Source organism: Nothobranchius furzeri, chromosome 12, assembly GCF_043380555.1.
Source record: "Nothobranchius furzeri strain GRZ-AD chromosome 12, NfurGRZ-RIMD1, whole genome shotgun sequence".
Lineage (NCBI taxonomy): Eukaryota > Metazoa > Chordata > Actinopteri > Cyprinodontiformes > Nothobranchiidae > Nothobranchius > Nothobranchius furzeri.
In genome coordinates this window covers 29,040,775-29,068,431 of record NC_091752.1, presented here as the reverse complement: position 1 = coordinate 29,068,431, position 27,657 = coordinate 29,040,775, and the positions used below count along the sequence as shown (strand labels likewise).

The 27,657-nt window shown below is 42.8% G+C and overlaps 1 protein-coding gene across 11 annotated transcripts in view; it reads left to right on the top strand.

Moving 5' to 3' along the window:
• pax2a (paired box 2a) overlaps positions 1-27,091 on the top strand; it is a 29,648-nt gene extending 2,557 nt beyond the window's left edge. For 2 of the 11 annotated variants that reach the window (XM_070541995.1, XM_070541994.1), the window contains 10 exons: positions 192-389; positions 3,392-3,477; positions 3,586-3,705; positions 4,663-4,707; positions 11,696-11,871; positions 15,205-15,325; positions 22,691-22,906; positions 24,110-24,211; positions 26,046-26,132; positions 26,309-27,091. In XM_070541995.1, coding sequence (XP_070398096.1) covers positions 192-389; positions 3,392-3,477; positions 3,586-3,705; positions 4,663-4,707; positions 11,696-11,871; positions 15,205-15,325; positions 22,691-22,906; positions 24,110-24,211; positions 26,046-26,132; positions 26,309-26,430 — 1,273 coding nt within the window. In that variant the 3' untranslated portion in view covers positions 26,431-27,091. Of the gene's footprint in view, positions 1-191; positions 390-3,391; positions 3,478-3,585; positions 3,706-4,662; positions 4,708-11,695; positions 11,872-15,204; positions 15,326-22,690; positions 22,907-24,109; positions 24,212-26,045; positions 26,133-26,289 lie in introns of all 11 variants that reach the window. The other 9 variants (XM_070541998.1, XM_070541997.1, XM_070542002.1 and 6 more) reach the window with 7 other exon arrangements.
• Positions 27,092-27,657: the final 566 nt, after the last annotated feature.

Below are 27,657 nucleotides of genomic sequence, written 5' to 3'. Positions count from 1 at the left end.
TCTGATACTCAGCTCACATACAACACTCCAAGATTAATTAATGGATTCATGCCGCCACCTTTCTAGAATTAATCTGCAGAAAGTCGGTGGAGCTTCATCTCCAAATAAAACCTCACCTATGTGATTAATCTCACTGGTTGTTTAAAAGAAGGAGGGATGCATTCAGGAACGCTCTCCCTGTCCCCATGCAGGTACTATGAAACAGGCAGTATTAAACCCGGAGTTATCGGTGGCTCCAAACCAAAGGTCGCAACGCCCAAAGTTGTGGATAAAATCGCGGAGTACAAGCGCCAGAATCCCACCATGTTTGCGTGGGAGATAAGGGACCGACTACTGGCCGAGGGGGTCTGCGACAACGACACAGTTCCCAGCGTTTCATCCATCAACAGGTAGGCTTTCATCTTCTTTATTATCACCAAAAGCGTGCGTAAAACTGTTCCAAAAAGCGCGCCGGAAACGAAACATTTTTTTTCTAAAAGGGAGACAAATTTGCTGAATAAAGGAATCAAAACAAATCAAAATTAAAAGCAAAGAGTAGAGAAGTGGTTGTTGTTTGGTGCGTAAAAGAAGATAAATCACTCCTGGAAGTCCTCGCTGGCCTATAATTCCAGCCAAGCCTGTCTGGGGTGGTCTCACACGTGCGACTCAATTCCCCCCTGTGCAGTTCGGTCCTGCTGAACGCGGCAGCGCGGAGAGCCGAGGCTGGGGGGCCGCGGAGAGTCACATCTGTCTCGATAAAAACCGATCGATAAGCTCGTAACCAGATCCAGAGGCAGAAGGAAATACCCAAGAAAGCCGCTCGATATGCGAACCACACTGCGCCAGAGGCGCACGCGCGTCTTTATTATAGGACAGTGAGCTGTCACTGGAAATTCAAAATTATTATTAATAATAATAATAGTCGTATTAGTATAATACAATAACGTTACACTGCTGCTGAAGAGTTGCCCTCTCTGGATAAATGAACTGTAAACGAGTTTTTGCGGCACTTAAGCAAATAAAGAAGTAGAAACTTTACACCTTCACCTTCCACGTGAAGCGGTACAGCAGTGGACAAAGTGTCCTTAGACAAGAGGACGCTGGTGACACCCCCCATGAGTGTGCAGAGTGAAAGGGCCCCGTGGAGCCTGGCAGTGATGAACTTTGGTTAGGAGGCACTGTTCCAGAGAGCTGGTCATCAGCATTACATTTTAATGAGCTGCAAAGAGCCTCATACACACATCCAGTCAAATGCAGGAAATGAAGGAATTTTATTCTACCCAGAAAGGGATGGAAAAGGAAGAAAAAGGAAAGGAGGCTGTTGCTGAGGGTTCTCAGCAGGTTTTGTTGCATCAACTTCATTCTGTTTGTGTTACTAAGTGATTAAATTTAGGCGCGTGTAAGAAAATAAATAAAAAGTGTGTCCATAGAAACCACATTTTACAGATAAATGATTAACAGTAAACATATCCCTTTTTATTTATGTGTTACTTTAGATTTAAAATGCATGAACTATTTTAAAAATGCAACACAGAAAAACGAATATAAAGTTTATGTGCCTCGGTGATTTTATTTTAAGAATAAAGGCCAGTTAAAAACAGGAGACTCCTGGTGGTCTGTGCAGGAGCTGACCTCTGCTCTGCTGGCCTTAAACACATTTTTCCTGCATTAATTATTAAAGCTTACACACCGGCTCAGTTGCACGTTGCTGTGTTGTCTGAGTGGGGAGTTTCCACCCTGGGCGCCGCACAACTTCCAATCATATTGATCAAGGTTTTAATATTTCTTTGGAGGGTGCATAATTTCGCTTCGACACAACAGCCAAACAGCAGAGTCGTTAACTTGGCCGCACAGATTGCTTATTCAATAGGAACAACACAGACTCAAAACAAAGTGCTTGAATTTACGAGACTCCCTCAAGTCATGAGGTGGGATAACTGTCGTGGCGAGATGTGGGGAAATTCAAATAAAATATTGATATGTGTTTTCTGGTGGAGACTTCCTGTCTTTGTTGCCCATGCCTGGAGGAAAGAGACATATAGTGTGCGCGCGCGTGTGTGTGTGTGTGTGTGTGTGTGTGTGTGTGTGTGTGTGTGTGTGTGTGTGTGTGTGTGTGTGTGTGTGTGTGTGTGTGTGTGTGTGTGTGGTACACATGAGATATGGAGAGTGAAAAGAGTCTGATGTGCATATTTGCCCCAGAGGAAGTTAACATGTTACCTGCCTGACTCAGAGCTGATTCAGTCACTGTGGAGGACACGTGGACACCGGCTGTCTCAGCTGCAGTCCATGCAAGTCTGTTCTTGTCACACACATTAAATAAGAGGGCTCTCCGTGTGGGATTCATGTTGGTGTGCTTGTTAATCAATGATCTCGTGTTCTTCTGTCGATCAAAAAGTTTTATCATAATGCGATCATGCCCCTCCCTCAGAGCTAAGTTCAAGGCGTCATCAAATTTACACATGAGAAAATATCTTTAAAACTCCTCATTTCAGCTTTTTTTCATAAATACAAAACATTTTTGGTGTGTGTGTGTGTGTGTGTGTGTGTGTGTGTGTGTGTGTGTGTGTGTGTGTGTGTGTGTGTGTGTGTGTCTTGACCAAAAGAAAGTGACCAGATCTTGACAACATATAATTTGTAGATCACCATTTGAATCAGGTTTTCCTCCCATCCCAAACTATTTCGCGAGCGTTTCAATCGATAACCTCAGATGAACTCTGACAAACTCCTCAATGAGCCTTGAGGACGTCTTCATTTTTTTCGTTCCTAAAAAGTCCAACTCAGACAGAAACAAACACATGGACTCAACAGAGAAAGAAAGAACAAAAATGGGTTTTTTTTTTTTTTGAAGTCCAGGAGCAACAGTGGGCAGTGAAAAGAGTAGAAATGAGAAAAGGGGAGAGAAAGACCGGCTTTGAGAGACGGAGAAATAGGAAAGAGCAGAGAGAGAAGTAGGGAGCAGGAGAGGGAGATGATTAGACTTGGCCAGGTAGAGCCAGTCAAGCTGATCATTGAGGTGAATTGATGTGATTTCATGCTTTGTTTGCAAGATCATTCAGACCAAAGTGCAATGAAGACTTTCCCGCCACATCACATCTTACTGGTTTGGGGACTTTATCATATTTCTAACCTTAGAATCCAGCTAGATTGAATCCACGCTCTCAGGGGGCAGCTCCCATTCAGCTGCACACAGGAGCGCAGAGATTGGCCCTAAAGCCCAGAGATCGGTTATCTGTGACAGCAGCCCTAAATATAAGGATACAAGCTCCCCAAACGCTGGAGCACTAGTACATGCACGGACATAAGTGGACGTGATGTGTGATGTTTAAGTGTCTCTTCTGGGTTGGTTTGGTGTGAAATCTCAACGCTCTAGAAGCAGCATTGATTGATCCGTGTCTGTTGTTCACTTCATCAGGATTATCCGCACCAAAGTCCAGCAGCAATTTCACCCATCCCCCGACGGATCCGTCACGCCGCTCTCCACGCCCGGCCATACCATAGGTGAGCACAAATAAGGAGCTTCCAGTCAAATGAGCCAATCAGGCGACACAGAAAAACACCAAAACACACAAGTGACACACACTAACTTGTCCTTTTTTTAATCGTCAGTGCCCAGCACAGCCTCCCCTCCCGTGACCAGTGCCTCTAACAATCCCGTAGGATCCTATTCCATCAACGGCATTCTGGGTATCCCCCGCTCCAATGGCGAAAAGAGGAAACGGGATGATGGTGAGGAAGACACAAGTTCCCTTTTGTTTTCCATCCTTTTAATCAACTTCATCATTCCTGTCCTACTTTTTTTCCTTTCTTGTGTGTGAAGAAGTTTATGACAGCGCTGCAGCCGAGAGTGTTTCTGTGTGTCGTCTCCAGTGACTTGTTATGCGGTATATCTGGCAGAGCAAGTGTGATTCAATCAGTTTTTCTTTTCTCTTTTTTTTTTTGTATCCTCTACGTTTTACCATACAGAGCTGCAGCTCTATTTGAAACCATGCTCAGACCTATTCCTGATCTCTCATATAGCTGTCATGCAACTCTAATCCCCCCCTGGCAAGACATCAGCACTGCTGTTCCGTGCTCTAACTAAAATAATGCCACAAAAGGAAGAAAAATCTCTACTGTGATCTTCTAGCTGAATATTATTAGTTAACACGTATCAATACACAGAGGATTTTTAAATTTGGATCATATTTTTATTGCATGGTGATGCTAAAATACCACAAGCGTTAAAAAAAGGACATTTTTTTAGTTTACAAGCAGGAAACTGGCAAGAAAACCGATGTAGATACACTCAAAGATTATGTGGAAGGCTATCCAGCTCAAGCCAGAATATCTCATTCCTAGGCAGAGCAAGAGAGTGGACACACACTGCCTGAGGGCTAATAGATTATCGGTTGTGCAAACAATTGGCTTTTTTTTAATGCCTGTGAATTAACATGTCCCTGGTGGAGGCCTGAACAGGTGTAGGAACAGACCGGTGGAGGCAGGGTAGGGGCTGTGTGTGTGTGTGTGTGTGTGTGTGTGTGTGTGTGTGTGTGTGTGTGTGTGTGTGTGTGTGTGTGTGTGTGTGTGTGTGCGTGCATTTCTGTGCTTTTGAAGGTGGCTGATGGAATGATATGGTTTAAAATGATATGGAAAAGCACTTATCAAAACAGGCCACTTCCTTCTTTTATGTTTCTGTCTCTTTAGTTCTCTGGAGTGGCAACCACTTGGATGGGAGGAAAGTAGGACATTGTAAGTTGAAGTTAGACAACCTTCTCTTCTGCTTTTCTCAGTCCCACCACATTTACTCACCTCTCAGCCGTTTGCTCATCCAGGATTTAGAGCTTTTCAGCTGTGCTGGGAACGAGTTTTCTAATGTAAAACGTCTCCCGAGAAACTAGAATAAATGAAGGTAAAGTGAGTGTGAAAAGTCACATTTTCCATGTATTCCATGTTCAATAATGAATTGTAGCTTAGACTTTTGGTTCTATTTTTTTACCTGTAAATTTGTAATATTTGGCCTTTGGAAGAAAAAAATAACATACTTTTACTTTTTTAATTAAAGCAGAAATCTGGAGTGTTTTAGTGCACCATCTAGAGGTGGAAAAATGTATTGCATCTAAAGCCCGTCCCCTTACTTCAGTGATTACTGATTGTGAATGCCTACCTCTAGCCAAGCAACAGAGAAAACACTTTGTTTACAATTATTACTCTCACATTATGTTGTTTATTCAAACACACACACACACACACACACACACACACACACACACACACACACACACACACACACACACACACACACACACACACACACACACGCGCGCGCACACACACACACACACACACACACACACACACACACACCGGATCTGCATGTCTAGATACTTTTGCAAATGCGTGCACACCCTCTGTGACTGACATCTGCATGTAAGTGGATGGCTAACGTTGTTGGCTAATGCTGAGTGACCCCATCCCGTAGAGCATAGGGGTCAGGCTTAGCAAAACAAAAGAGACTTATTTCCAACATTATATCACAGACAAAGAATAAAATGATCACTTCTTAAATTCATACATAATTCCTGAAAAAGGCTAAACTCTGGATTGCTGCTTTAAGCTAACGGAAACATGGAAACTTATTAAGCTAGCTGCACAAAACTATAAGCAAAAGTGTTTTTGCACAATATCAGTAATTACACAAATGTTTTAAAGGGGGAAAGAGAGTTTTTGCACTTTTTTCTAGAACTTCTAACAAATTAGTCGTTGGATTTTGTCGCATGTTTGTGAATCAACCATTCCAAGTGTGAATGTGTCACGATTCTGCTCACACATAAAATCTGTATGTGTGTTTTACAACAATGCATTGTGCTGTTTGTCTCGTGGTGGTGGGTTGTGCATCTGGTGTGTCTGAAGTCAGTGGCTGCCCTTTTAGAAGGAAAAATTTCCCCATTACAACAGAGGTGTAGAGATAATGTAGTGTGACACGTGTTATGTACACCTGTTCCCCGTAAGACGAACCTCAGGGACAGAGGTGCCATAAGAGCAATTAATCTGTCCTTGTCACGTGTTATTGCAAATTAAAAGTAGCATGTTACACTGAACGGCTCTGAGGGAAGGTGGGAGGATGGACATGAGAGACACAGGAGCCAAAGAACGAGAAGGGGGAGAAAGACTGAGGATTTTGAGGGAGAGGAGGACGAAGAGGGTCCTGGCAGGCTTGTTGAGAGTTTTGTTGAGGATTTGTGGACGCTCACCTCTGCAGGGAAATGTGTGTAACTCTGTGAGCTTCAGATGCTCTTTCCATTGAAAACAGTGACATTTAAAAAGAATTTGCAAATCTGCAGAGAAAAGCTATTAATTCACAAATTAACCCCCCTCTTGTCCTCCCTCTATCTTGGATGTGCAAGCTATCGAAAAGACAAAGGAAATAGCCTTAAGGGGGGAAAGAGAGACTCTCAGAACTATCTGTGGAGAGATTGGTTTGCATGTCTGCAAGCAGCGATACCAATTATGCCAGTGCTGGGCGTCTCAATGCGCCCCTCTACATCCTCCTCCTCCTCCAACCATCATCACCACACACACACACACACACACACACACACACACACACACACACACACACACACACACACACACACCCTGCTCTAAGTCTATCCATAGCCAGATTTATGTGTGAATCTCATTACAGGGAATGGAATGTTGTTCCTGCCAAATGCCTTAATGGTAAAGTGGTGAAATTAACAAGTTTTCATTCACTCATTTAAACTAAAGCAGAAGACAAAGCCAAGAAAACTGCTGAGCAAAAAGTTTCCCTGACGTGGCTTACTGACTGATTTTCAAATTTTGGCTTCTGGGGTCACAGCTTTAAGTGAAAATTCAGTGTTTTCCCCCATCTTTAGCATCGTGTGACGCGTTGGCCGCTGACCTTGCTGCTGTTTGCAGTCAGGTTGATGTGACCTGACGGTGAATTTTCTCTTGTCGTTGGCTCACCACATCCTGGATGGAGCCCAGAGGAGCTCTGGGGGAGGACAGGCAGTAGGGAGCTACGGTGATAAATTACACGGAGAAAGCAAAGGTCATAACTTGTGATTGTAGCGTGGGTGTGAGATGAGTGTAGAAGGAGCTGATGAGTGTGTGAGAGTTGAACAAGAAATATGGCCTAGCAGGTTGTTCATTCGTGACACAAAAGAGCGATCGGGCTGCAACCGGAATCAAATCAGCCTTGTTTGAAAGAAAAAATGAACAACTTCTGATTTGATTCGCTCACATTTGATATTTTAGGAGATTTTCTCAAGTAGATCTTTGAACTCACACGATCCGTTTGGAGTTTAAACTCTGTTATTGTGTGGATTTGAACATGGGCCCGTACTCCTGTTGACTGGTCAAGCTGCTCCACGACAATGAGTCAAAGGCGGATCACTTTAGAGAACAAATGCATCCAGAGTGAGACAGAAAAAGTGGAATCATGAGCATTATAATGGTCCTGATGGTGTGTGTGCGGGAGGGAAAAGCCCAGGTTTGAGAGGGGCCACAGAGCGTAACATGGAGACAAGAAAGCCTGATTCATGCTTCTCCGTCTGCGTCAGTGCGGAGACACGCAACGTCCTTCCGGGCCTGCCGGAGAGCTCCGCAAGGACGGACGGAGTCGAGCTCTCTTTTCTAAACATCCGTCAGTCGAGACGGACAACGCAAGCTTGTGATTGGTCAGGACGCCGCTGTTGTCTACACCGCCGCCATTGCGCCCTCAAAAACATAAAGAGAGCCTCGGATAACTAGCGGCAGACACGGAGCAGCTTGAAGAATACCTCGCGAAAAAACTCTAAAAACATGAACGTTTAACTCTCCCGTGATTGGAGGAGTGAAAAGATGTGCAGCACGCGTTTTATTTGTGGACGGAAATGACAGGAAACGTGGGTTTAGAGGTGGCGAACACATGAAGAGGTGGAGGAGGATGAGAGGCAAATATGTCCATGTTAATAGTCTCTTATATACACAATATTAACACACCATCTTGGACCGATACATGACAGGATACCACAGAACAGCGCTACGCCCTCTGTTGTCCTGCCGGGGAATTGCTTTGCAACACTCCCCAGGAGACGGAGAAGTATGAGAGCAAAATGCCTCGTCAATCTGTGCGTGTCTGTCCCTTACGGAGCTGACGGAGAAGCATGAACCAGGCTGACGTCGTTAGGGCCCGGACAGTGTAGGAGGCACATGCCTTCCTCCTCATCCTCTCTTCTTCACTCTCAACTTTTCATCACCCCTTCTCCTTTGTGATTTTAACACTTGCAGCATGACTGTCTGAGGCCACAAGTACAGCTGTAAACAATAAGATCAGTCGCAGTATATCCATATATGAGAGAGAGGGAGAGGGAGAACTCACCCAGTGGAGAGGAATCATGTCAGAGAAAAGTCAATTATGGGCCGCAACGCTGAGAATTAATGGAGCGATACATTACTCGGCTTGAGGAGGGAGAAAAGGCACGAGATTTGTTAATTGCATTTCCAGAAATACTCACCACACGGGGTGGGGATGTCGAACGGCGGGACGGTGGTCCCGAGGAGGGAGATGGAGGACAAAGAGTCGTATTAGACAGTGTGAAAATGTGCTTGTTAGCAAACCTGTTTCCTGTCCGGATGCTGTTTTTGTTGCATCCACTGTGTTTGTCTGCAGAAGCAACAAAGAATCAAACCTGCAGTCACTCATTTAAAAAACAAACAACGGATTCAAATGACCGACCTTATTAAAGATGCATATTTTACCTTCTTTTTTTTACCGTAAACTTTCTGCTTTGGCCTCAGAACCAAAGCATGATAAATAAAACGCTATCGACACTGCCTCAGAGCTGCCAGGGAGGCATCACTGTGCCTGCTGACACTCGGTACATCGGCTGGCGGTGCTAAATCGAATTAATAAAGCTCTTAAACACGCCACAACATAACAGGATCTTAACAGCCATAGCAGTGTTGCTCTCTCTCTCTCTCTCTCTCTCTCTCTCTCTCTCTCTCTCTCTCTCTCTCTCTCTCTCCTCCCCTCCCCTCCTCACCCACCTCTCTCCTCTCCGCTTCAGAGGTTTCATAAATATAGCTAGCTTACAGGGAAGGAGTGTTCACCCTCTGGGTATACCCGTTTGTTTGTGCTCTCTCTCTCTCTCTCCTCTTTTCCACCCTTCCTTAGCTCAACAGCATTTTTTAAGATCATCAACAAATGATCCACAATTTGCGATAGCATCATTCCACCAATCGGCGCAGGACCAATATGCTAACGCTCAGCCTCTGATCTGGGGAACCCCACGTGTCATTGATTTATGGAGTGAGCCGGGCGGTGTGTAGGAATTCATTTGCCTTTTAAACAAGCCTCCTCCTCTAGTCTTCTGTTGAGTTATCTTATCACAGGAACAGGTGAGATGAAAGAAGAACATTTAGTACCACTGGGCCACTCCAGGACTCAAACAACCTCCTTAGAGATGAGGCAAAACATTAAAGCGTTTGATGCCATTGTGGACTGTTTCGCAGAGGCCATTGTGACAGAATGTGTGTGTGGAGCAGTTAGAACCCCGTGATATTTGAAAAAAAAAAGTAGAAATGTTCAACGTCTGTACACAAAGAGGTCAAACAGATGATCAAAGAGAGCATGTTTCAGATCAAACACGAGGGAAAAATCACTGTAGGAGATTTTAGTTTTTATCTTCTCACACACCGGTGTTAAAACAAAGAGATGCAATGAGCTGGTGCTCTGGGAGTGATAAGAGAATACCTGCTGAGACGCCCGAGGGGCTTGAAAAAACAGAGAACACACACACACACACACACACACACACACACACACACACACACACACACACACACGTACACATGCAATTTGACAGTCTGGCTTCACACTCCACTTGACACACTGACTGTCAAAGAATGAATCTGATTTATTGCAGCTATCTTATGATATCTGTCAAACATAAACCTTTAATGGCAACATTTGAAAGTTTTACATTGTGAAGCATTTCTCTCTTTAATGGACAAATCATTTCTTCATCCACATAACATTGAAATATATTCATAAAAACAGGGAGTGAAAAATGATTAAATTAATGTTTGAACTAAAGACGATGTTGTTAACCTACCTGCCAATTAACGGCATTCAAAATAGGCTTTTTCCACGTTTTTATGGTGCTGCAATTGACAAGATTACAGAAAATTCTTATTTCTTTATTCATCACGATGAGAATCTGTGTGTCCAGCAGCCAGGCCAGAGTTTAAGTGTGTGAGGGGGAATAAGCATGCACTGTTGTAGTGAATGACAAACACTTGCTATTGATCAAGCTGGCCTCTGTGATCAGACCAGCTCATACGAGGTAATTAATGAATCCATTTTCCCTCTGTACCACCGGCAGCAATGCCGCTGCTGCGCCAGCGCCTGCACTCTCCACCCAGGAGAGTTGTTGAGGAAGAAAAAAGAGCGAGAGAAGCTAAAATATTCTGTTAACTCATAGCAGGAAAAACACATCTAGTGGGGAATAAAAAATGTGATTCCTTTAAAAAATGTTACACAAAGATAAAGTTAGCGCACTGTATTTTAGCCGACACCCTCCCATCTACACTCAGCTCATTCCATTCTCTCAATGGATCCATTTCTTGGTGCGAATCGGGTTCATCCTCTGGCCTCAGCCATTGAAAAAAGGTCAAGCAGCCGAGCAGAATGGCAATAACGCCCCTGAAATGGTACCATCAGTGGAACATGATTGATCAATTGAATTCCATAGCACAGAAAAATGTGGGATTAAGTAGAGTATTATACGCACAATGAGTTGAGGCATGATGTTCATTCCAAGTTCATTTCGCCTCCCTCCTCTGCCGGCGGATCAGGCAATCAATAGCGGCCTTGCATATCATATATCACCGCTGCCTTGCCCAGGAGAGAACATAATCTGCTGCAAATTTAGAATGACAGATTTGTACGGGAGCTAAAGCCCTCATCCGCTGTTGGTGGCGCAGTACGAAGAGGAAAGGGAGGGTGGTGGGAGGCAGCCAGCAGAGTGGAGGTTCCTGGAATGCTGGCTGGAGGTTTTAGCTCTCTGATTTTTTCTTTTCTTTAACGCTCAGGACTTGATGAGTGAGCAGAGGGAGAACTGCAGCGGTAAAGGTGGGCTCCCTGCCTGAGTTGATAGGGTCAGAGATCAGAGAAACGAGGAAAGCATAGGCTCATTTGTTTATATAGTGTGTGACCGAGTGAGGAAATGCATACACTTGCCCTCAACGCCCCATCCATTCAGTCCGGAGTACCATCCCTGCTCTATTCTGCTCTCCAAAGGACGGGCAATATGTAGGGGGGATGGAGAAAGAGGAAGAGAGACAGAGAGGGAAGGGTAATATGTTCAGGAGGAAATAGTTCAGTTAAATAATGGCTCTCCATTTCCCACCAGCAGAATGAAAGACTCTGTATGTAATCGGCAGGCCTCCCGAAACACACGCTCCCCCTTACAAGTATATATTTGCACCGAAGGTAATCCATCAATTACCATACACCTATCACATGATGCCTGTGCTTATGGGGGCTGCATGAAGTAGAGGTGGAGGTGGGCAGGGGGGGACCCGGCTGAGGGAGACTCTGTAAAGCAGAGAGGGGATATTCTTCATAACATCACTTTTACACCAACATCAGTTTCTTTGATCTTAGTTTCTCATGTGAAGGAACCGGAGTCGTGCGCTGATGCAGGATGTCCTCCTTTCTGTTCTCTTTTAGACGGTTCTGATGGCTCGGGCCCAGGAAGCGACTCTCAGGGCAGTGTGGAAAGTTTAAGGAAGCACCTGCGAGCAGACGCCTTTACCCAGCAACAGCTGGAGGCCCTGGACCGTGTGTTCGAACGGCCTTCGTACCCCGACGTCTTCCCAACATCAGAACACATCAAACCCGAACAGGTTTGACTTTATATTTTATTCTGTACGACGTTAAATGAGCTGTTTTTCATTTTTAAATGTTTGTTTTTATACGTGATGACGTGATTTGGAGCCCACTTTTCCACATTATCACATGGCCTTACATAAGGATCAAGATGGGTTTTCTTCTCTAATTTGCAACAAGTCTGATTCAAAAACAGTGAATCAATCACGTTGAGTTTCACATGCATGCTGTATGTCAAAATGATCTTCTACCCCTATTTCCTGCATTAGCCGTTGATATAAAATAAACGAGGAAATGCTCAGATTAGACAAGCCACTCTCATTTAGATTTGCTTTCATGGACTCACCAAACTTGGCCCACGACAATGGCTAGCTGTGTTGATTTAGCAGCCAGGAGAGAGCAGAGCACGTCTTGGCTAGTAGAAGCTAACTGTTAGCATTAGCAACTCCACCGCACGGAAGAATGTCTTCAGGCTTGTGGTATTTGTGGAGATAAAACATTAATGTTGCAGAGCGAATGGAGACAGTGGAAGAGCTGCATTGCTGTTAGCCAATCAGGAGCAAGATGTATAAATATAGGGAGCCTAAGTCACTTCCGCATCATGGGTCCCCGGAAGAATGAAAAAATGAATGCAAATCAATGGGGCTAAATGCGCTCTTTTCTAATTCCGCTTGTTTTGTGCCATGGATTTCACATATGATGTCTGTGAATTTTGAAGATGCATTTTGATACCAAGAACGTGCTTATTTTCGAACGAGGAGGAATGATATTTTAGGTTTTTGTGAAAATAAGTCCAGGACTACAAATGCGCTTCACGAAAATGTGCTTCATTAAACCAGATACGGAGAAAACTGAGGGAAAATGGCTGTAAGTTCAGTAAACTTCCCACAGAAGGAGAGAACCACCATAAATCTGGTCATTTCGTAAGTAGCAGCTACTTTGGGGAGAGGAGATTATGTGGTGACGTCACATATGCGACGTGCCAATTTCTAGTTTGTAGTCATGCTAATTACAAACTTTTACAAACTAATAAATCTCAAATTACGTGACTGGGGTGGTCGAAACACCCATCATTACTTTTCATTTAAATGGCAGTACAACATATGTGCGATCCAGGGCGTAAGGCAAAGCGAATTAGAAAATAGTGTTTTTAGCCCCGTTGACTTGCATTCATTTTTTCGTTTGTCCCGGGACCCGTGAATCGGACGTAGACTTAGGCTCACTAAGTTAATAAGACTTTAAACCCTGCTTCTTTCTCCTCCCCTCTCCTCCAACTAACTTCTACTTCCTGAAACTGGTGTACAAGTTTCTTTTTTCCACAGAGATCGACTCAAAAGGAATTCATTAACACTAGAGACCACTGCACATGTTTTGGAAATAAAAAGCAAGTGAATTCGGCCTTTAAATTCAGCCAAAGTCCAAACAAACCCCACATATTTGGTTTGTTGTTCATTCTTCAGTCATAATTCCCACTAATCCTCCTTTTGTTTCCTACATTAGCTTCTTCATATCCATCGCTGGATGAAATACACGTAGCATACCTCTTTCATTTCTGTTGGCCAAAAACTCATTTTTTATATTATTTTGAATGAAAACCAGCTCAAAGTAAAAGGCCAGCAGCTTATTACAAAGGATAAGCTTTATTTACATTCATCAGACTGTTAAACAACAAGAGACTATTAATTTTTCCACTGGAACTCTATGTGGGTGCCCATGCAGCCTTAGCAGTGCCCTAATTGAGTTCATTTTCATCTCTGCGCGATCGTGGGGAATTACAGCGGCGATAAATCAGAGGGACAGCCCCTCAGCCTGCTTTACAGCCCCTAATGCAGCTAATTACCAAAGTGATTTCTACGGCAAGATCAATACCAAAACGAATTGGAAATGACTTGCAATCACAAAGAGTGGAGGAGAAGGTATTAAAAAGGCGAGAGGGGGCTGGAGGAAGGGGGAGAAAAATGGCATCAGAATGGTCCAGAAAAATCAGTTTTAATTTAATGTAATATTAATCAGACTGCACTCTTTCTGCGCACCTCCCTTTTTCTGCCCGTTTCCAACGCCCCCTCCTTTTTTTAAACTGGTGAAAAGGTGGGATATTAGGCTATTAGAGGCTTGTCTGGTGTCTGCGTCAAGGCATTAAAAAGCCATTTTGAAGAGGCCAGGCTGAATAGGCCTCATCCCTCCCACACTTCTGGCAGCCATGTGGTCAGGTCATTCAGGCCCCTCTGTTCTTCGCCACTCGCCCTCCGCCCAGCCCTGCCCAGCCCTACCCACCTCCCATCTGCATGACAAAATGGCTTTTGTGCTGCTGAGGCCCAACGGGATAGAGAGGAACATCCAGCCCAGTGCCAGGGAACAGTTGTAAGCAGACAATTAGAGTTTATCTGGGATAGAGGCAGACAAGACTAGGGTCACCAGCTCACCCCTGTGGGACCCCCGACCCATTGAGACAAACAGATGCACACACACACTCTGACATGAACACTCACAGACACAAATGTGTGCGCAAACACTTATCCTTTCAAAGAGGGACTGGGTCAGGAAATGTCATCGCATTACCAAACAGGGTTCTTCACAAACTAGAGTCTTAATCTGAGATTAAGGCAAACAAATAAGAAAATGACAGAGTTCCCTTCTCAGTGAGGGAAAACTGTGTAAAAGATATTGTAAAATATAAAAATGTACTCTTTTTTTTCACTGCAGCTAAAGTGGAATTCCTTAATTACAAATTAAAACAAAAACAACATTTTATGGGTTCATCCTAGAGGAGACGCACAAAGACTGATTTTGAGGTTGTACTCCTCTTTAGAAAAAGAAAAAAAAAGAAAGAAAAAGACAAAAAAAACACCACATGTCTCTCCTGTAACAAAGCCCTGAATGTCTCCTCCCTTGACTGGTCACAGGGATGACTGCAGTGGAGCACAAAGAGCCAGCTGACACCCCGTCCTTTCACTCCTCTCCCAATCCCTCTCTCATCCATCTCTCCCTCTCTGCCTTCTCCTCAGACAAGCCCTAATGCATGCATACATCATCACAGGTCGTGGTAAAGCATAGGGAGCAGAGACGGGGGGTGACACTTACAGAATTCACGGGAAATATTCCGACGGAAACACGGTGAGAGGACCGCAGATCGCCCAGAGGTGTCAGTCAATCATATTTCACGTGCCGTCGCCTAAATTGGGGAACCTGCTCTGGATCTGTCATCTAAAATGATTCCACGGACAGTGCATGAGGACTATTAACCAGATCATGACCTGATCTGGTGGAATGTTAAATTAAATCAAGGTAGTGTGAGCTGCTGTCTTTGGATTACCACCGACTCACGTGTGTGCTTTTGTGTTTGTCTACAGGCGAGCGAGTACTCTCTCCCGTCCCTGAATCCCGGCCTGGAAGATGTGAAGCCGAGCCTTTCTACCAGTGCCAGCTCCGACCTCGCGTCCAGCGTCTCACAGAGCTACTCTGTTGTGACAGGTACAATCTGATTCATGCTACACTGATTCCTAAAAGAATGCATGCAGGTGCAGCAGTGAAAGACGACTGCACCAAGGTGGTCAACGCAGCCTGGGCTGGGAAACATGGCAGAACAATGTCCGCTGTGTCTGATGAACTTTTCCAGAATCCTTCTCTGTTTCTCTTCACCCATCCAGTTCAACTCTTACACTAAAAATTCACACTGATCCATTTATTTTAGTTTGTTAAAGGATGAGAGTTTTGCATTGTGCCTGCCCATGGATGGGACTTTAGTGAAAAAGAAATGCATGATGTATTTCACAAACACTACAAAAAACAGTTTAATCATGAAGAAAGGTTTTTTTTGGTCCAGAAAAGTTGTATTTGGATGAGGATTAGGGCCACTGAACAGAAAAATAAAGGGAAGAAAAAGTATTACAACTTTAATCTCAGAATTCTGACTTTAATCTCAGATTTTCCACTTTAAACTCAGAATTCTGACTTTAATCTCAGAATGTTTACTTTAATCTCAGAATTCTGACCTTAATCTCAGAATTTCCACTTTAAACTCAGAATTCTGACTTTAATCTCAGAATTTTTACTTTAATCTCAGAATTCTGACCTTAATCTCAGAATTTCCACTTTAAACTCAGAATTCTGACTTTAATCTCAGAAGTTTTACTTTAATCTCAGAATTCTGACCTTAATCTCAGAATTTCCACTTTAAACTCAGAATTCTGACTTTACGTCTCAGAATTCTAAATTTTTCATCAGAATTCTGACCTTAATCTCAGAAATTTTACTTAAATCTCAGAATTCTGACTTCAATCTCAGAATTTTTACTTTAATCTCAGAATTCTGACTTTAATCTCAGAATTTCCCCTTTAAACTCAGAATTCTGACTTTAATCTCAGAATTTTCACTTTAAACTCAGAATTCTGACTTTAATCTCAGAAATTTTACTTTATTCTCAGAATTCTGACTTCAATCTCAGAATTTTTACTTTAATCTCAGAATTTTTACTTTAATCTCAGAATTCTGACTTTAATCTCAGAATTTTTCACTTTAATCTCAGAATTCTGACTTTTTCCAAGAATTTTCACTTTAAACTCACAATTCAGACTTTAATCTCAGAATTCTGATATTTTCCTCAGAATTCTGACGCTTTTTTTATTTTTCAAATTCTCACTTTGATCTCACAATCCCTCAGAATTCTGACTGAAATCTAAGAAAAAAGTCATAATTCTGAAGAACGCTTCAGAATTATGAGATTCTTTTTTTCTTTTTTTTTTTGGTGGCTCTTATCCTCTTACATAGGGTATCTGTTGGTCACATCAAATTCCCACAGGATTATCCACAAATGACCAGAGTTTTGGCTTTAAGGTGTGACCTTGTAAGCATTGAACATATTTTTGTCACATTTAGGATTTTAAAGAACTTTATCTTTGAGTTGTCTGGCTGAGATCTTAAGTTTCCAGTGTACCTTAATTCACCACCGGTTTTTAGAAAATGTCCGTGCCCAAATGAGAGGCAATCATACCATACACTGAAGTACTTTCAGCGCGAGATGGTAGCTATCCTGTCTCATGTTGTGTTTCTCAACATTAGCCTACTTTAACATGGTCATGATTGATGACAAATACATTTTTAACCGTATAAAACTGTTTGTTGCTGGAAAAAAGAAACAGTTTCAGAACACTTAGTGTTTACTTCTGCGTTGATCTGAGACAATTCCTCCTCCCGACCTCCTAACTGGCTACTGTGTGTTTGGCTCGCTAACACGCTGACTGGGATTGCTTCTTATGAGAGACAGCTGCTGTTCTCGCCACTGTACGACATAGTCATCACAGACAGTCATAGCTTGTTGATTGACAGCAACTGCATGACACAGTCGCTGGCTGGCTGATGCTGCGGACAGAAGAAAACGCAGAAAGCAAAGCAACTTTTTTTGTTTGTTTAATTTATTTGTGGTTAGAAGTTGTACGTTCCTCTGAGAGGGAAAATATGCAGAATACTTGATATCTGAGTGAATGTGTGTCATAGAGCATCCACCTTGGGACTGGGCAATCTGGGTTCAAATCCTGGTAGGGTCATATCAAAGTCTTTAAGCATGGGGCCCAGTGTCTCCCTGCTTGATGCTCAGCTTTAAGGGATCCAAGTCACTTCCCACCTGGGTTACTGAAATATTGCTTTTCTGTGTCCATCGGGGCTCTTTCCCAAGAGGGGCAGGTTTACAGAGGACTCCCTTAATACACCAGGGTTTTATTAAAATTCCCATAATGATGCAGTGAGAATCAGAGTGTATGTGCGAGAGTGGCAGTGAAGAGGACAGCATGTTTGAAAACTGCAGTTGCCTGTCTCCTGTGATCCCAGCCAACGACCCAGGCAGAGTGACGGGAAATGAATGATCCTCTTTTTACTCCTGAACACGTGGGAGATAGTTTTGCCCCAGAAAGTTTGGGCCTTAAGAGAAGAAAGGTGCGTTTTTGTCTTTTACGCTGGACTTCTCCTATGAAGGTGGTCCCACTCTGGGGAGTAAACTCATAACAGGTGGCCTCCGAGCCACCTGGGGCGGGGGCCGGGGCCTCCTAAAGTGATGCCTGTGAGGGCCGAAGATCACATTAAGAGAGCGCAGACTAACAGAACGTTTCCTAAAAAGCAGTATGACAGCCCATTTTAGTTCAGCCATTTAATTAAAAATGTGTTTGGGTGTTATCAACACAAACAGAATTAAACTCCCAAGTAATATCCAGTAAACTTTCACCATTAGACTATGTAAAGTAATACATGAGGCAGTGTGTAGGTTGTTAGTGCATGATATTATTATTCTTTTCTGCCATTAGCCAACCCTGTAAATAGGAATGTATGCCAAGGCTGAGAAACTGCGAAATTACCTTCCTCACTTAGACTGGAATCCAATTATCAATAAATTATGCTCTCATACTGGATGGAGCTATGAGATTATACTCATTCTGTAAATGTTTTCTGCTCCCAATTAAAATTCATGCCGTTATTGATCTAGTTGATTTTAATGTCCTAAAATTTGCATAATCTATTAAAGATGAATGATTAATGAAGTGCTCGGTTTGGCATTCCAGGGGCCCTATAGCAGAAGCAAAGTCGGCCATCTTTTGTGTCCTCTGTTTACCCTAATGTGGGGGTGGGGGGTGGGGGTGGGGGGGGGCACTATTTATGTTATTTATGTAGAGGGAGGTTGGCAGCAATATCAGAGATGTAGTTAGTGAGCTGAAATGCTTTGCTGAAATTTTGAAAGATTGTAAAAAGATGTCCTTTATTGTTCTAATTATTATAAAGAGCTGATGAATAATTATTGATTTAGAGTTCGGATCATATTAAAGCTGCTATGGCGAATCTGCAAACAAGCTAGGTTTTGAACGCAAATGTGGTCACAGATCACTCACCCCTCCCCTTGGGTAGCTTCTCTTGGACGCTCATGCCGGAATCGGAAACCCAAATTGCCAGAGGAAACGAAACAATGCTTATTGTCCATGTTTTTTTTTTGACTCTGTTAGTTTGTCCTATAAAGTAAAAATGGTAGCAGCCGGCTGTTTCTCCATCTTTGATGTTATGAAGTGCGACAATTTGGCGAGACGATAGCCTGATCGTTCAATAGTTGCTTTCGATCTGAAACACATTATTAATGGAGACTTTTAGACAAATGCGAGAAAACTTTTTTAGTATTTTTATTTGTTTTGTTAATCTCCACAATATATTTCTAGTTATAATATGTTAGAACATTGTTAAGAGGCATGACAAACACATTTGAAGCTAATTTGCATTCAAAATTTCCCATTTTAGCTTTGATCAACACTTTCCTGCTGATCGTCTCCATTTTTACAGTAGTTTTTTTAACCTGTAATTCAGGCTAAACCTGGAGAATAAATTATATTTTTAAAATGTGGTTAATCTGGTGAGAGTCCCATAGTCTTTGTTTACAGTTAGACAGTTTCCCTCAACACAGGACCAGCTTTAAAGGAGATTCAATAGGCTTGTTTCCACTATTGGAACTTCTGGGTACATTTACCGGACCTTCACGGCTTCTGCGTGTCTCCATTTCACCGGGCTGACCTGAAAGGATGATTTTCTGGACCCTTTCAGGAACAATCTGAGTACCTGAACTGGAGTATGTCTACAGGAAAATGGCCCAGTAGAGTTGAAGGGACTTGTCGTTAACTCATGGTGATTTATTGCAACTCAGTAGGAAATGATATCAGTGGACATGTGCGAAATTAGAAAGGTTGCTAGTGAATCAGAATGGTTGCAGAAGAAAATTAGCAGCTTACCTCACCATCGCTGTTACTAAACGTCCAACTCCTAAACTCCCAACAGCAAAAACATGCATATTTATTTGTATATTGTATGTATTTGTATAGCATCTTCTTAGGGTCCTACAACCCTCTAAGGCACTTCACAACAGAATCAGTCATTCACCCATTCACACACACATTCACATGCTGGGGGGATGAGCTATGATGTAGCCACAGCTGCCCTGGGGCAAGACGGGTTAGATGTGTTGCCCAAGGACACAACAGCAGCATTATCTTGTGAGAGCCGGGATCGAACCTGCAAACTTCTGATTTCTGGACAACCTGCACTACCTCCTGAGCTACTGCTCTACCAGATGAATTACACTTGCACATAGTGAGGAGTTGGCAGCACCAGCCTTCTGTCAGCTGCAAGGTGCGAACAATAAGCAGTCACCTAACATGCAGTGCCTGGTGTGTGGCCCAGTGACAAATGGTTGCCTCCGCTCAGTTAACGCCTGCAGCTCCTAGCTTAGAAATTATCCCCCCCCCCCCCACCCCAAATACTCACACTAACCTTTAAACACCCATTTGATAATGAATGACGCTCCAACTGTAGACTGCACATTGGGAATCCAACGCAATTCACATAGCAGTTTTGTTTAGCTAACTTGAGCAGCGCTTTTGTCTCTTTTGACGTAGGAACAAACAGTGTAGCAGAGCGACCGGTGCACTTGAACGCGTTCCCTGTCACACATAAATTCAGCATACAATTCTCTGCAAACACCCTGCTACTTCCCACACACCTTGTGCATGTCGAGGGAATAAAAAGTTTTTGTATTTCCTAAATGCCAACCTTTCAAAGCAAGTGTTTAACCAGCAAATGTTCACCAAAGTTTCTGGGTGTGCATTTAAAGCATGTTGTAGCTATATCTGGAAGCAGGATTGCTGCAGGTTTCTAACAGTCCATTTCTATGGTTGATGGGGTCTGTAGATGCGGTATCAGTGGTCGAGCAGAGACAGACGCTGGAAAACTCTATACGGCTTCCCTTCTCTCTGAGATGTGTTTGCTGGGGGGAAAAAGGTCCCCATGGACTCAAAGTTTATCTTCCATCTCCATCATCTGAGGCTGTGATTTGACAGCCTCCCTTTTCCCGGGCGCTGCCTCGTCTCCAGGACAATAAGCAGCACCATGTCTGATTAGTTTCAGAGTTCAGTGGTCTTGAACGCAGCATTTGTATCGGTTGTTGCTATGTTGTAACCCCTGTCTGTTTGGCAACGCTTGCTCGGGCGCTGGGAAAACACAGACTAACAGTTGTATATGCAGGGGGTTTCAAATACAGCGTAGGTAGACCTTCTAATATGAAAACATCTGAATTGTTACTTATTCTGGTTTTGGATCTGCTTAACTAATCGCTAGTTAAATGATTATAATTCCCCAAGACAATATTTTTCTTTAATCGTAAACCCTTTAAGGGTCTATTTGTTGGTAATCCTTAAAATAAACAGATGTTTAGTGCATCCTGTGAACACCTATAGTGGTAAAATCAGTAAAACACTAGATTTCTACATGCAAACCTTTATAGGGTTTACTCCATTTTGAACAAACACTTATCTCTGCTGTGTTTCCTTTCTCCAGCGAGTACTGGTTGTTCTGAAGGTACGTCTGCCCACGTCAATGGGAGGGCAACTGGACTTTTGTAAGCTGCTGTAACTTTGAAGGGTTTAACAGGGTACACGTTGGCTATAATTAGCTGAGGAGTAGAACTAAGCACCGGAGATTTGCTATTATTCCTAAATATGACATACACTTGGACCAGGCATGTGACACAGTTTCAGTCCATCCAATTAAATGCAAAGCCAACTCATTAAAATATTTCTCTTCATGCTAGATGGTCAAAGCCGGTATTTTTTAATGATCATGTCACGTGTTAAAATGACATTTGTATGAGATGAAGGCGGATGTGTTTCTGTGTTTAAAATCCACAATTGGAGCTATTATGGAGAACCGGCTACAAAGCGTCATCTGTGCTTCCCGATTCTGTTGGATTAGGTTTTGAGGGCTGACAATGACTTGTCCCCCTTATCTTAATGAGGAATCGCAACACACAGTCCTGTTGTAAAACAACAATGATGGGGGAGGCAGCTAATGAGGCTATCATGGTGTTGGGAAAGAGCCATCTTAGGGCCCAGCAAACGGCATGGTGGGACCAAGGACAGGGCGCACATTGATTGCCTCCGATTCAAGAGGCAGAGTCGGATGAAACGACTGACGCTAAGACTCATCAGCTGAATTAGATGAAAGTGTGGTGTTCTGAGCCGTCTGCAGGGCAGTTGTTGGGTTTGTTGTGAGAAAGCAACTGTTTGTTTTCCCAAAACCTTGGGGAAATTTTGTATGCATTTGAGCTTGATTGATCAGGCGTGATGTGTTGCTGCAACATCTCACTGGTGTATGTTCACGCCTAGTTGAATGAATCACTGCTGAATGCATGTGAGATTATCATTATAAGCTATGGAAATGAACAAATCAAAAACTAAATACCTTATTTTCTAGTCAGTATTCAGATACGACTCCTGGTCTTGAGCTGCACACAATGATTTTTTTAAAGAAGGCTGAAGCCGCGGTTCAGATCCTGTTGCTAGAAAGACCCGATTCTACGTTTTATCTTGGTTTTTGGTTTCTGGCTCTTATTGTGATTTTACGTTATTACTTGACTTTATCATGTACAGCACTTTGGGCTTCTTAGGCTGGTGGTAGAAATGTACCTAATAAACAACAAAAAAGGAATAGAATTTAATTAAATGAGGTGGAGATTTTATTTAATAGCAAAACATTTGTTCTAATGTTACTCAGAATTTACTTCCTCATCTGAGTTTTCTTGGGTTAAGGTTAGAATTTTCTGTAAGAGACGAGTTCGGGGTGAGGTTAGTTTTTTTTTAATAGGTTAGGGCTAGGGTTCATTAAAAAAATTACTAATGAAACATGTTTTAATCAAATAAGCACAAGGCATGAACGAATCAGCCATCCTCCCATGTGTGATTGACATAAATGTACAGAATGGGTGTCGCTGAATGTCTGCATCCTATCAAGTTTTTTTTTCTTTTTTCCCCCACCTGCCAGACTCTCACCCGTCATACCCGCCTTCCATGTGTGCAAAGCGAGAGCCCCATGAGGCATCCTTTGCTCCCTTCACCCCCTCCTCTGTTGGGGATTCTGCTCTAGCTGACATCTTGCCCCACCAGTCCAGCCTCTCTGTAGATGCTTCTACTCCCAGCCACCTTCCCCATGTCCACGGCCCCTGCTACAGCCAGTATGCCAGCCAGCTCTTTATAGCAGGTACAGCCTTACCATAAAAGCCCCATGATTGGATAAATATTTAATCAATTTGTCTCTGTTGAGCTGATTTGCTGCTGTGTTCACTTTGACCCATTTAGTCACTCTGGGTTTTACACCAGATTAAAGCAGCCAGCAGCTTTCCTGGCTCCACTGTTGTGTATACATGAGCTAAACTGACTATTTGGCCCTCATTAACAGCCGCTCTTCCCCTCTCAGCAAAGCTTTTTTTCCCCTTTTCTCCACATTTGACCCCTTGCTCATCTTGCGAGTTAACAAAAGACTTTCCTGTCCTTCCAGCCTCGTGACAGGCTCAAAGTTTAAGGGTGCCAGGAGAGGTCCAAAAGGGGGGGCAGGGGGGGGGGGGAGGGGGGGGCTGCAACAGCAGAGATGCTGATGCTGGGGCCTACCCTGGACCCATTGCACCCAGTCCTGTGTGACCCCTCAACCAGCCAGACCTGAGGCTGTCAGTGTTAATTAAACATGTGAATGTGGAGCAGAGCAAAATAAAAGAAGAAGCCCCATGCCCCTGTCAGCTTTAGCTGCTGAGGACACTTTTTTACTAATATGGTGGTGAACTCAGGGATGGAATAATCAATACAAATAACTTGACTTTCAATTATTTGCTGTGAGACCAAACAACTGTGCTATAGCTTTTGTCATTTGGAGTGAAGCTCTTCATGCATTCATATATTTAGTAATATTTTGTCCCCTTTTTTCTACATTTATGTCTGTTTAGTTTTCCTGTAGACACTTCCCACTTTTACCACAGAATCAAAATGTGTTTGTGGAGATGCATTAAGTGCAGTTTTTAGAGAGCATATTGGAACAAAGTCCCTCTGCTGCACACACTGGCATCTTAATAAAAATATTTTTTTTTAAAGTTGATTCAGTTAAATAAATCTGCTAAAGCAAATGCACTTATAGTAATTCCCACCCTTATTACAGTTTATAGCTGGGACCAAAAGTCTATTGAATGGAAATGATGTGTGAGAACAGGCACCGTAAACAACGATGAAAAACTCATTGATTGTGAGTTTCATTTTTATTTTAAATGTCTTTAAATGAACTTGTTCAAAGACATCAAAGATATTGAATAATTTTATTTCCACAAGTCTGACAACTCCAGACTGCGGCTGAAATTTAAAGCAATTAAAAAAAATGTTTTCATCTATTCATGCAATGTGTCTCTTTTTGTCTCTGCAGGTCGAGACATGGCCAGCACCACTTTACCTGGCTACCCACCTCATGTCCCCCCCACAGGACAAGGCAGCTACCCCACTTCCACACTTGCAGGAATGGTTCCAGGTACGTGATTCTGCTTCCTTTAAATGATGATGTCAACACTGCTAGCACCTTTCAGTCTTATGCTAGTAAAGGTTCTCATAAATCCAGGTCATGGTAATCCAAAGGGTTCAAATGAAGGCAACTGGACTTCTTTGGTTTCTTTAAAAAAATGTTGCTTCTCATCCAAGGAGCTTTGTCAATTCTGACTGGAAAGGGGGAGAGTCGAGCTTATAAACTGGAACTGACTGTTATTGCTTAATGAGCTGAAACTACCTATGACTACCCCCGTACCCCTCAAGTCGACGTTGATGTCATTAGGTCCTATTGTTTTAGAACAGTGGTTTTGATTAGATCCAGGAGGGTGTGACCTAGTGTGAAACTGTTTTGGAAAAAGGTTAAAGGCTGAATTGTAGGTGCTAGAAAGGTGAAACCCAAGGCCTGGGCTTTATGTAGAAGTTCAGGTTGCTTGAGTACTCGCTGTTCAGGAGGAAAACAAACACAAGAACACACACTTACTGTAACGACAGTGAAAGCACCTTAAAGGTTTTGCTCTTGGATTGAAGCAAGCTCGTTATAGCTTTATAAGATTGCGGTTAGCGTGCGGTTAGCGTCTGTGGATGAGAACATTAGATGAACTCGATAGGCGATCACCACAATCAGTGGCCGTGAGATAGGACAGTTCCTCTCAGTTACACTCCAGCTCCCAGCGCTCATTACCCTCACCGTGTCCACACAACGCACTCTCACCAGCCCCGTCAATAAACACTGCTTTTGCTCCTCTCCTCGCCTCCCCGGACACCCAGGGCTACAGAGCGTATCTCTTTCCCCTCTACTTAACCTGCAGTTCAGGTTCACAGCAAACAGTTAAGGGTCAAAACACAGAGGCGTGGAGGGCCTGTAAATATTTAAATCACTATCTCTCTCAGGGATGAGCTCAAGTTACACAACCAGCCGTGAGGATGCTAAAGCTGCCAGTGTGTGTGTGTAAATCTGTCCTCCAAACAACTGAAAACACAACTCCTCTACTGTTTAAAGACATGTATCTCTCATGCTGATCAATAATCAAAGCAGTCTCAAAGCACTTAGCGATTAGCTAAATGTGCCTGATTCTTGAGTCTCCCCGTGTCTACTAAGCCTGGTCATATAAACAAAGTGACTTTCTGGGTGACACTGCATCAAAAGTGCTCAGTCTAAACCCTGTGGAAACAATCAGCAGACCTATGGGTTTAAGAAAAAAAATAACAATAGTCCCCAAGTAGTGAGGTGCAGTGAAAGCAAGTATAATACTTGTTTTTGAATCAATCACTCTGAGTCTAACACGCATGCTTTAAAATGTTTTGGCCCCTCATTTCCAGCATTACCCGCAAAATGAAATAGAACTGAAAATGTTCAGGTCAGAAAAAGAAACATCACTCTGTGAGAGCAATCATGGACTCACCTAGAAGAAGAAGGTTCTGGTTTTGTAGCCAGGAGAGAGCAGAGTGCCTCTTGGCTACAAGAAGCTAATTCTTAGCATTAGCAACTCCACAACATGGCAGAACTCCTTCAGATTTGTGTTATTTGTGGAGATATATCATCATTGTTGCATAGCGAGTCACATTGCTGTTAACCAATCAAAAGCGAGATGTCTGAATATCATGAATATAAATGAGATTCCAAATCCTGATTTTTTCTGCCCCCCAGCCAAACTCTACATGCTGTAAAAGGAGAACCATTGCTTCAAATGCATTAATTCACTAGAGTTTACAGCTAATTAATTGAAATAAAGGGCATAGGCTCACTTAATAACTTGATGGAAACAATGACTTCACCTGTTTCTACGTCAACTAAACTCTTACTCTTTCTCTTTTTCTAGGAGGAGACTTTTCTGGAAACCCATATTCTCATCCACAATACACAACATATAACGATGCTTGGCGGTTCAGTAATCCAGCATTACTAAGTAGGTACAGCCCCTGGTTGTGTTTTAATGCAAATCAAATGTGTTTTCAGTCGTTTAAAATGAAAAACGAAGATTTCAAACCTCCTTCTAAAAGATTCCTCTTAAGTAATGTTTGACCTCGCTGTTTCCAACGGCTCGTTCTTCTGTTAACTTTCAGGTTCCCCTTATTATTATAGTGCCGCATCCCGTGGCTCCGCACCTCCCACTGCTGCCACTGCCTATGACCGCCACTAGTTACCCCGGAGACAAGCTCAAAATGCAGGGCCAGAGCTTTGGCCTCCATATTGTCCCTGTCTGAGAAATGCCGACATCAAAGGGAAGCGAGGTGGACTCCCGAATGAACACCCCCCCACCCCCACCCCCCACCCCGCCCCCACGTGACATGGAGGAAGGATGGGCAAGACCGGCGCCGGTGCGCCCAGCTTCAGCGATAAACACTTTGGGTCGGAGGGGCCCGGTGGCATTTGGAGTTCACCTGTCATACCCTCACAGGCCTGAACACTTCAAAAATGACTTTAAGAGATTCTATAAATATATATATTATAAAATATACATTGGAAGAAAACAATGTGAAGAGTACTGTGTGGGGGAAAAATGTTGTGGGTTTTTAATTTTGCTTCTTTGTTGCTGTTGTTGCTGTTGTTGTTATTTGATTCATGGATCTTCACATTCCTTTGTGTAATAAACTGCAGTACTGTTTTCTGCTCCGAAGACAAACGTCCGAGGGAGACGACCAGCAGTCCAACAGCTTCAAAATGGACAGGCTAATGTTTTTTATTCTGGTGCTTTTAACAACATCCTGTGCTCCCAATTTTCCCAGTATTCTTAAACTATCGGACAAACGCAACCTTAACATCAAGAGCAATATCACGCTTGTGGCAAACAATCAGATGTAAAAAATAATGTAAATTATTTTGCAAGGTAATAAAAATATGCTGACCTTGGCAGAATTTTAAATACTTTGTTTTACTGTCAGTTTATTTTTAAGTTAAGCAAAATAATAAAATAATTTAGAATCAACAAGACATTTCTGTCCTAGCTCGTTTTTGCACTAAGTCCACAGCTTTTGATTTTTTTTCTTTCCTACGTTCACAGTGAATATTTATAATTTGACATCATATAAGTTTAATTTTGTTGGATTAGTGTAAAAGGACAACCACCAAAGCTTCAGAATATGATGCAAAAGTTGATTCAAGTGGGTAATTCAACAGACTCGTTACATGCAAAGCCAGATATTTAAAGGCTTTATTTGTTATAATTTTGATGATTATGGCCTACATCTGATGAAAACCCCAAATTCAAAACCCTAGACAATTAGAAAATTGTGAAAAGGTTCAATATTCTAGGCTCAAAGTGCCCAACTCCAATGTGCAAATGAATCCAAAACACCTGCAAATGGTTCATGAGCCTTTAGATGGTCTCACAGTCTAAGATGAGTTCCTGAAACAAATGGACTTTTGCACCATTTCCTAATTTTTCACATTTAAACTGTGATGCATAACTCTTTGGCTGAATAAACAAACTC